Source organism: Amblyomma mixtum, chromosome 3, assembly GCF_055824585.1.
Source record: "Amblyomma mixtum isolate Tamu chromosome 3, ASM5582458v1, whole genome shotgun sequence".
NCBI classification, from domain to species: Eukaryota; Metazoa; Arthropoda; class Arachnida; order Ixodida; family Ixodidae; genus Amblyomma; species Amblyomma mixtum.
In genome coordinates this window covers 173,876,434-173,886,528 of record NC_143014.1, presented here as the reverse complement: position 1 = coordinate 173,886,528, position 10,095 = coordinate 173,876,434, and the positions used below count along the sequence as shown (strand labels likewise).

Below are 10,095 nucleotides of genomic sequence, written 5' to 3'. Positions count from 1 at the left end.
CTCTCTCCCCCTCTCTCCGCGTCTCTGTCCTCGCTCTTTGCACTCTCTCGCTAAGCGTAAACGCCCTTCTCACCTTCTTCCACAAAAGAAAGAACGAAAGAGAGAAAAGACATTATGAAATAAAATACTTAAAATGAGCATATCCGCTGAATTGTTAGCGTTCTAAACTAGTTTCATGGCTTTATAGCTTCAACGTTTTGGTGCAAAATTTACTTAAACAAAGAAGCAAGGTACCTTAGAAAATATTTTTCTACGAAAATGCGTCCGTGTATTGCTCATGCTGTTGCTAGCTGAACCGTACGATGGCGGTATGAGGAGGCATTGACTTCTGATGTTTACATGAATGTTTCAGGTAAATGTGTGTTGAATTACCTGTCCTGATGTTGTTGAAGACGTTTCACATTGTATCTCAGAGCATTATTACGCGTCTATTGTGCGTGTTCTTCCGATAGCTTTCAAAGCATTGCGTATTGTTCTTGTTCACGTCTGTTTGGATGACTCGAGGAAAAAATATTTGCAATGAATTTTGTTTTGTTTTTTTGTCGCTGCAGCAGAGCTATTTCGAAGGACAGTAATTAGCTTGTGTTTCTTCGAAGTGTTACTGTCAAATTCGTCCTGAATTATTTTCAGATGCCATGTCTCATGTCACAGCTATTTGTGAACGCGGAAGGTAACCTGTACCTGAAACTCAATGCGGGAGCGCGGTATCAGGTAGCACGGCAACATCATTATGTCTGACGCTAACAAAATGCTTACTACGTTAATATTTCTCCATGTATTCTATAGCATCACCTGCGTCGCTGACTGACAGTGATGAAATGGTGCCATACATCACGAACATGATTATTCATACATGTCGTAGTTCTGCTTTAGCTACGCCGATTTTGTCGCGGACATTCCTCAGTAGTCGTAGTTTTCACTGCAAGTGACCTGAGGGATCATAAAAGTTGATGTACGTCTGTACGTGCGTGTTGGCTTGGGGACAAATTGGGAAGACGACCGGAACATACAGCGGACGTAGATAGATAATTTGCTAAAACGACAGCAAGGCTGACGTATGTACTCGCCAGCCCAGTGCTTCTGTCGAGCCATGCTGTACACATTTCCGTTTTTTATTTTCTTCAGAACTATTCCGAATGTGCATTGTTTACGATGGCCGTTACAGTAGACTTTAACCTCGTTAAAGATTACTTCAAACCGGGCTCTTTAATTTTGACTGTAACACTCTCACTGTAAATTTTAACATACTGAGGCTGCAATTTACATTATTAAAGTCTCATTAGCTGGCTTCTAGATGTCATTGCTCTTGGCAGAATGCATGAATTGAGCATGGTTGCATGCTAGATATGTAGCAGCCTGTGTATTTATTTCAACGCCTTTTGAAGATCCTTTCTCCTGCACTGCTGGCTTGTTTGCTGTCAGATTTTCCATGGACACTTCATTTCAAAGTCTGTTTTATGAGGTAATTCATTTGGAATGAGCATTTGTGCGATTCGTCTGGTAGAAATTGTGAACCACTGTTGCTTCCAAGACTGCAATTTGTAAGACTTGCCCAACTGTGGTGATTGATATCACCATTTGCCATAAAGGCACAGCACCTACAAAGATAGGCAGTGGATTCGGTCATTCTGTGTTTTTGAAAGGTAAAACATTACTGCATTCCGCTGTCTTGCTCTCCCAAGGGCTGATCTTGCACGTATTGACAGCTTTTAATTTCTTCTGCAAAAACCAGGCAGGTATTGATGCCAAGTGCATTACTGTATACAGCAGACCTTTAAATTCAATTTACCATCATTACAGAAGAACGAATGTTTGAAGGAGGTCAAAATAAATACATGTATTGCTTTGTGTTTTTGCAAAAGTAATATCAACACTTGCCATTTCTGATTGGCATCCAAATGCAGAGGAAGCTTTCCTAATGAGTAAAACTAGATTGATGTTAAATATTTTTTAACTAATCATAACCTACATGTGAAACAGTTTAGCTTATTTGCCCCCTGTATAATTTGCATTCACGTCTAGCTGTGCATGCCATACAAAACTGTGAAGTTGAATGCACTAGCTGACAGCTCTTGATTGTCCAAAGTTTTAGCTGAGTTATTAGCTTGATGAGGAACTGAAGGGCTTTTATTGTTATTGTCAATTTTATGCACACCATTCCGTCTTAAAAGTTATTTAACAAAGCCATGAGTGATGTAAAATGCTGCTCAGTATGCTTAGCAGCATTTTATGGAACTTATATACAGCATGCTGTTATCTTGCTGCTTTAGATACAAACTTCAGGTAAACTTTCAAATAAACCCTTTGTGCTGGTCCTTCAGTGGTGACGAAAGCGACCAGTACCACAGTCTGGCATAAGTTCCATTTTCTGTACACAAGCTGCTTTTGCTTAGTAAACACTACCGAGCATTAGCAAGAATTGACCTGATTTTCAAGTTCCCATAGTTTTCTGTGGAACTAAAGCTCTGTACCATTATAAAGCACGGGAAAGTTCTGACAAAAGTCTTATGGTTGCTAAAATATTGGGAGGTGCTTGCAGAGATCAAAAAAAGATCCTGATGCTTCTGCATATATCCATTGCAAGAGTAGAGTTTTTAAGCTTGCCTAGACATCATGAAGTGATTCCCTTTGCTAAAGCTGCACAGGAGCATGGGGTTCTGTTTATGCTACTACTGTTGCTGGGCCATTGAAATGCCCCCCCTCATTTTTTTTCTGAAATGAGAGCACATCATTAGCGTGGTGGCAGGAAGTTTATTTTGTGGTAAAATATGTTCAGCTTGTTAACGCCAGTGTTTTGCTACATTGTGATCCTCAAGCAACCTGAGTGCATGGCTGTTGCCGCTTCTCTGCTTACTTGTGACACCCCTTGTGGTCGTTCTGTGCAGAAAAGGCTGGTTACACTTATTGTTGCCCTCAGTGCGGAAGCACATTCGCCTGTCAATCCTAACCTCATCTCACCTCATGGGGTCTCATCGGACCCTTCCAAGTCAGATACAGGAGTGTCATTCTGGCACGTAGGCACAAGTGGTGTATCAACATGGGGGGACTTCCACTCACCCGAAGAGCAGCAGGGTTCATATCATTTTTTCTTAGTTCCCTGGGTTTTGTCTGGATGCTTTTCAGCTTTGTCACCAATTTCATCATTTTTAGGTGTTGGCAGTGTGTTTTGTCACCCGCATCTACGGATGCAGATCCTCTGGAGTTAGGCGGGACTGATGTCATTTCTGCTTCCTTGCCACCCATTGTTGCCAGCAAAATGCTGAAGGCCATTGGTATGCAGCCTTTGTCTGCAGAATATGCTGTGTGCATCCCTTGCCCCCATCCTTCATATAGTGTCGCGCAGCTACACCCTAAGATTGTCCCTAGCTAGGCATAAGCACCCTTTATTCTGCCGACACCCAGGTTGAGCCTTTGCTTCGCATGCCAAGCTCCATTTCCTCGCTTCTGGTTGCTGCAGCATTGCTGTTGGTTGTCCTATTATCTAAGGTTAGTGCTGTGTTTGTAATGCAACATCCTGTTTAATGACCATTCATGCTTTTAAATGCCTTCCTTCTTTTGTGATATAAAAAATAGCGCAGAGGAAACACGACATGAACCTTCACCAACTCGCCCAACTTTCGGCTTTCCTCCCTTTGGCATAAAAGTGCATGCATGGGGTGAAGGCTGGCTGAGCCTTCAGCTTTGCTTCAGACCCGAACCTGCATTGTGGGGGAACATATGCTCACATAATCACTTACTAGTGGATGGGTATATGATAGTGTATAGAGTCATCCATCTATTTAACTTGCTTATGTTTTGGGACTGAAGGCTGTTTCCATTTATCTATAGTAACACAGAGAGTGTGAACGGGAAAGGTGGCATGCTCTATATCACTTCTGGAAAAATGTTTAGGAGTGTAGAACTACTCATAACGTAACATAGGTGGAAGACACTTTTTCTGCTTTTAGAAGAAATGCATTGTATTATTGCTGGCTTGCTTGAGTTCAGACTACAATACCAGGTTCGTTTATATAGGCTACCCAGTATTCTTTCATGCTTTTATATTGTTTCTTGCTTAGAGCAGCAATTAATCAGCCACCTTCTGATAGTCTTATTGGCTTCTACTTGCTAGACCTCTGTTCATTCTGTTTCTTTTCTGAACAAATTTCTTAACTTTTCTGTTTTGGCCTGCCCTGATGGAGTCTGAGCGAAATAACTAGGATAATAAAAATAGGGCGCAGTGTGTTGGAAGGTACTCTCAAATCATGATTGGCAGTTTAATAGTATCCCTCAAGAGGAAAGTATAAACAGCTCTATCTTGCCGGTACTCACCTATGCGGCAGAAATCTGGAATCTAACAAAAAGGGTTGAACTTAAATTCTAGCCAATGTAGAAAGCTATCGGAAGGAAAATGATATTGTCACGGGTAAATAAATCCTTCTAGACTGTGGGGTTGAAATTGGGGGAGATAAACACGTTCTCCCCGTTTAATCCCCACCCCGTGGTCGCGAGCGCTACTGAGCGCTCGCCGACCACGGCGGGCCTTGCTCTACGGGAACAAAGGAACGACACACTGGCTGACACAAACAAGGCATTTATTGCTATAGCAACAATAACGCCAGCTAGCAACAAAATACACTGAGGAATCGAGGATGTCCGACTCACCAGCACGGTTACGAGCGAATGTTTGCCCACGGTAGGGCAGAGGGAATATCTCCGAGGCCGGACGGGACGAGCTGAGTGGAGCATGTTTCCGCACGAGGTCGCCACCGGCGAAGAGCGGAGCGGCTCGCGAAACGTCCGCGAGCTATCCCGGTGCCGAGCAGAAGAGAGCCAGTCTTCCCCCGCGCGCGAGCGGCAAAACACGCCATCCGTGGCGCTGGTGTCGCTGCGACGCGAGCGCCCTCCCCTGTTAGTTAACCCAACTAAAGGGAGTGCGTTGCGGGGGAGCTAACCACAGTAGGGGGTGCAATGCGGGAAAGTGAACGCAGGGGACGAAGGCGTCCCCACAAGACAAAGACTGGAGAGGCAGCAAGACCACAGAGCTGCAGAAGGAATGCGTGTCAGTATATTGCAACATTAAACGACCAGAAGAGAGCAGAGTAAGTCAGGGAAAAGAGAGTCACAAACAGTCAGTGCGGTTAATGCGGCAGAGTACGCATTAGCATTAGTGTTTCCCCCGAGACGATGTTGGGTGACGTCCCCTTTCCACTCGCCCAGTCCAATCCAGCAATCACAGTGTGCAGCACCATACCCCTTGCCACTCTCCCCAGCCCTCTGCTCTGCTTGGCAACCATGGTTTCCCTCTCAGCACCTGTCGCCTCCCACTGACTTGCCCTCTTCCTTTCTCTCCACTTTCCCCTTGCCCCTTTACAAAATGGCTTTTTGTTCAAAATATTATTTGCGTACGATTGTACATAAAACTGTGAAGGAAGAGAATGGCTGAATGTCGACTTTTTTACTGGCACTTTCACCTTTAGCATATTAAAGCTGCTGTTATTATTGCACATGATTTTCTGTTTAAGTTAGTTATACTCTGAGTGCCCTTCCGACTCAGCACCTTATCATGCAGTGGTCGTTTATTAATACCATGTTGTGCCCATGTTATATTGGTTACACCTAATGTAGTGGCTATGGAATTCAACTGCCGAGCTCGAGGACGTGGGATCGAATTCCGACTGCAGTGGCTGCATTTTGATGGAGGTGAAGTAGATAGATGCCTGTATGCTGTGTGATGTCAGTGCACATTAAAAAAATTCCAAGTGATTGAAATTAATCCAGAGCCCTCCACTACAGCATCTCTTATAGCCCATGTGCAGCTTAGGGTCATTTGACCTGACATACCATGCCTTACCTCATAGGTTACATGCTGTACCTTTCTGCATGTGCAGTCTTTGTCAAAACTAAAGGGCCCATTGGGTTTGCTTTTAAGCCATTTAGTACGACTCTTGTAGCATCCGGGGAAGTCCTAACATTCAGAGGGGACAGAATGGGAGTTTCTCTCACATTCAAGTGATTTGGAATGATGGTGGTCTATAATAGGCCACACTGCGTGGCCCAAGAGTAAACCTGTTGGGCCCTATACTTTTGACAAAGGCTGTACACGGAGCCATAAATGTTTTTGAATGTGGGTGCCATAGAAGAACTCAATTCCCTCATTGGTTGAGTGCACAGCCTGGAATAGAGAGATGTGCATTGTTGAGGCCACTCTGTGGACAGCATTTTGTACTTCCTGGATATGTATGTTGTCGGCAAGAAAATTTGATATTTTATTGGCATGCAGCTCCTGAAAACTTTCATGGCTTCATGTATGTGGTTGCCTAAATAGAAATGTATGTGGTTACCTTTTGCTGCCAGGCCTGTGAGTTAGTTCCGGTATTTGGTAAACAGCTTTCATTCAGTCTGCTTCAGTAACTTTACTGCCTGCCATATTTCATGAAAATGTCTGGTGTGTTTTCTTCTTACCATTTACAATTCAAAACGTTAACTTGCTAGTCTTCATCTCTCTCTGTCATTCTACTCAATGGAAGGCTGATTAAGGCTCTTGCACAGTTCTTGCGCAGTGTGACTACTTTGCTTTGAAAATTATGTGTGGTATCCAATACCTGTGATGCTGATGAGAAAAACATTATTTTGTCTTTGTGTTCTAATTTGCATGATGTTCTTTGCAATCTGCAGCATCTCCACGAGTTGGCCATGTGATGCCGGGACCTCACTGGCTCACCAGATGGTTTACCTCGCCACCGTTGCTTCGAAACCGCAGAAGGGAGACTTGTCAGCCTCGTGCAGCCATCGTCGGTCGAGCGCTCTTGCTGTTGCCCTTGTGACATGCAGAGGCCCCACAGCAGCCCACACTACGTTTGAGAGAGCTGCTAAGGCAACAGGGGCAACCATGGGGAACCTGCTCTGCTGTGTCTGCAGGGACCATAAGTCTGGGGTAGATGATGGTGGCAATATGGGTGGAAGGTATGGCTTCCACCGGAGACAGAGCTCTCGTTCACTTCCTGTTGAGGCTCACGATGGCTCAAATGAGCGGCGCAGGTCGAGCTCTGCCTTCAGCTGGCATGGAACGAGGGGCTCTCTGAGTGCCCCATCAACAAGCTATGTGGAGCACCTCATTCTTGAAACTCTGTCCATCATCCGGACCTTGGTTGACAAGTAAGCACCAGGGCATCTTTGAGCAGTTCATGTGCTGCTTGCTGCATGACTGAAGAAATATGTCGTAAATGCTGTAATATGAGCACTTCTGTGTTAAAAGCTTGTGAAAAGCATGCTGTGGTTCACCTTTTGACGTTTCATTAACTGTTATAGACACTATGTACACAATTGTGTACATGGCACTGTTACTGCTCTTTGTGAGATGATGCTTGCCCTAACACTGATTTTGTTCTTTCATCATAATTTAGTATAATTGCTGGTTTTGTAAGTGAGGTGTTGTTTTCTTTATCCTAGTAAATAAAATTTGGCAGAACTGCCAGCTTGTTAGCACTTGGACGAGAAGGGTACGGGACAGGTGAAGATTCTGCATTATTTTGGTCCATGTTTGTTTTGCGCAGTTGCTTTCTTAATAATAGCCTGCACTTGCTTCCACATAGCCATGAAGGCAGATTTTGTTATTTTATTTTAGTTTTTTTTTCCTCCTGTGCAGCTTTAAAAAAAAAATGATTGCGCAATTCTTGGGAGCACGTGTTTGACAGATTCTGGTGACTAAAAGCAAGCAGTACTTTTTTAACGATGCAATTTGGGTATGGTCACATTTGTGTATAAAGCATCTTGGCAAAATTGAAGTGAATGCTCCCTGCCAGTGGTGCATTGAGCCTCACTAAGCAATGTGCAGGTGTATTCAGAAATGAGCCACTGCGATTTCTGTATAAAATATTTTCTGTGATGCTTAGGTTGTTATTTTGTGAGGAAAAAGCTGCAAGATGTGACTTGTAATGTACCCCATTCCTCTCTGTAATGCGCGCAGCCACTGAGGGTGATGAAATAAATAAATGAAAAGTATGCTCACAGGCCATTTCAGATCAGTTAGGGGTACATTTCGCATTTAGACTCTGGAGAAAAAAAGGACTTTGGAGAAAAAAAGGACTTACCAGAATGTGAATATTATTCTTCTGCCAACTTTTAAGATGCGACTGAACAATAAGTGAAGGAAGCAGTGTCTGAAGAAACAACAAACAGCATCTTAAAGGGTTGAACATTTTAGTACACTTAGTCTATCAGTTCGAGGTATATGAGGAAAACTGCTCTTGCATGCTGCTTGTGGCTTTTAAAACCGTGCCATGATAACCTTGGTTGTGTTTGACCACTCAGTTTACTGTTTTTCAAGTATTGCTGTGAACTAGCTTTCTTTTCTGTATCTTAAATATTTGGTGTCAAATGCTTGCAGTGAGCAAGAGCCTCCACCTTTCATGATCAAGCTGCACCTGATAGCTGACAAAGAGTCTGGCTGGCTCTTAGTTGTCCGGTCCATGGTGAATGCTATCCCTATGGATGACCCCTTGGGCCCTGCTGTCATTACTCTCATCCTTGATGATTGCCCCCTGCCAACTAAGGTGTGTATATGTGGGTTTACAGCAGCAACTATTGCTGACCTCAGTCCCTGCAGTTAAGAAAAAATTAATTTTTAAACATGTTTTTGTTGCAATTGATGGTCATTGTGCAGTTATTTTTTTCACAGTCTCTTTTTTTTCCCCTTGACAACACGTCTCTGGAATGCACTGGATGCCCAAACTATTGAATGCTCCACTCTTGATGCGTTCACAGACGCACTCCTGAGTAAAAACAAAATGTATTGTAATCTGCTCTGAGCCTGTTCTTGTGCCCCTGTTCACCTTTTACACCCTCGTCGCATTTTTTTTCTCGGTCACAATCAAACTCTATACAAAGAACCGTGCAAATTTTGTCGCTGTCGACCATCTGTTATCTTGAAGTGTGCTTTCTTGCTATGTGTATATATTCTGTATCGTCATGCCCACCCACTCCTGCCCAAGACCTTGCATAAGGTTGGCAGTACCTGTAAAATAAATAAATTATGCTGTGGGTGAGCAGATTTAGTTGCGGAGAAATATTCAGCTTTGTCCTAATTTAAGCTGAAATTTAGAGGCCTGTTTTGTGCATCTTGATGCCGTTTACCGAAGTGCATATCAAGATTTGTGTTGTGTGGCTTAGCACGGTGTGTCCATGATGTGAAGGACATCATGGAGGCGCATTGCGAGATCGGAAGAGACAGCGCGATGCAGTGTCAAGCAGCTGTACCTCTGAATAATGCTGCTCTGAGTGCAAGCATTGTATTTGGGTATTTTTCCCCTTTATCCTCTTTTGTTGACTGAACAGAGCCCATTTGGCATTGTTACTACTTACTGCTTAACTACTGGATAAAGCAGACTAATCCGAGTGACCAGTATAATATGCAGAACTGATGCCAAGGGAGGTGTACTGGCAGTGCCAGCAAGATGACTGGAAAATTTTGGGGGACACCTAAGCGCGCCATCTTTAGGGTATGATGTGATAGCTTTAAAGGCTTCTTTCAGCGACCTGGGGTCCTCTGTGCATATCACTATGCAGACACAGACACTGTCGGACAAGGCACAAAAGGCCTTCCTTTAACCAAGTCGAGCGATTGGCCTCGGTGGCCTAAAAGTAGCGTATCCGATTAGGGATCCAAAGGGCACTGGTTCGATTTCCATCTCATTCCAATCTTCTATTCAGTGCAATTAATTTACTTTACATTCTTACTTGTCGTAATGACATTTTAATCATGTTGCAACCTGACATTCACAATTTATGTGATGTTTTAATCGCTTTTCAAATTCGCCGCTCCACGTGAGTGTGATGTCACTACCTTTTCAACCGATCTGCATTTTCTCGCATGCCACCGGGTTCTCCACTGAACAGGAGTCTTTATGTAATCATGGCAGTATATCTGCTCATCTCAGCTGATGTTGTTTCTTGATAACACATCATAAGAATGCACTGCATCTCTGATGTTCACTGTAGGCACTTTGCTTGTCATGTACCTATACAAAATCCCGTTTCGAGCCACAGTCATGATGGTACGCGTGGCTGCTACCTCTATGGAAGCTGGCTATGAGGAGTGTGCCTAAAAAATGAGAA

The 10,095-nt window shown here is 43.7% G+C and overlaps 1 protein-coding gene across 6 annotated transcripts in view; it reads left to right on the top strand.

The window, feature by feature from the left end:
- The first annotated feature begins 212 nt into the window (after positions 1-212).
- The window catches only part of LOC149352737 (RING finger and SPRY domain-containing protein 1-like), a 67,576-nt gene continuing 57,693 nt past the window's right edge, over positions 213-10,095 (top strand). For 5 of the 6 annotated variants that reach the window (XR_016290846.1, XR_016290847.1, XR_016290844.1 and 2 more), the window contains exons 1-3: positions 213-352; positions 6,658-7,137; positions 8,369-8,534. Coding sequence is in view for 2 of the 6 variants with exons in the window: in XM_089581961.1 (XP_089438087.1) it covers positions 6,707-7,137; positions 8,369-8,534 (597 nt within the window). In the remaining 4 variants the exon portion in view is untranslated. Of the gene's footprint in view, positions 353-5,306; positions 5,683-6,657; positions 7,138-8,368; positions 8,535-10,095 lie in introns of those variants that run through there. The other variant, XM_089581962.1, reaches the window with a different exon arrangement.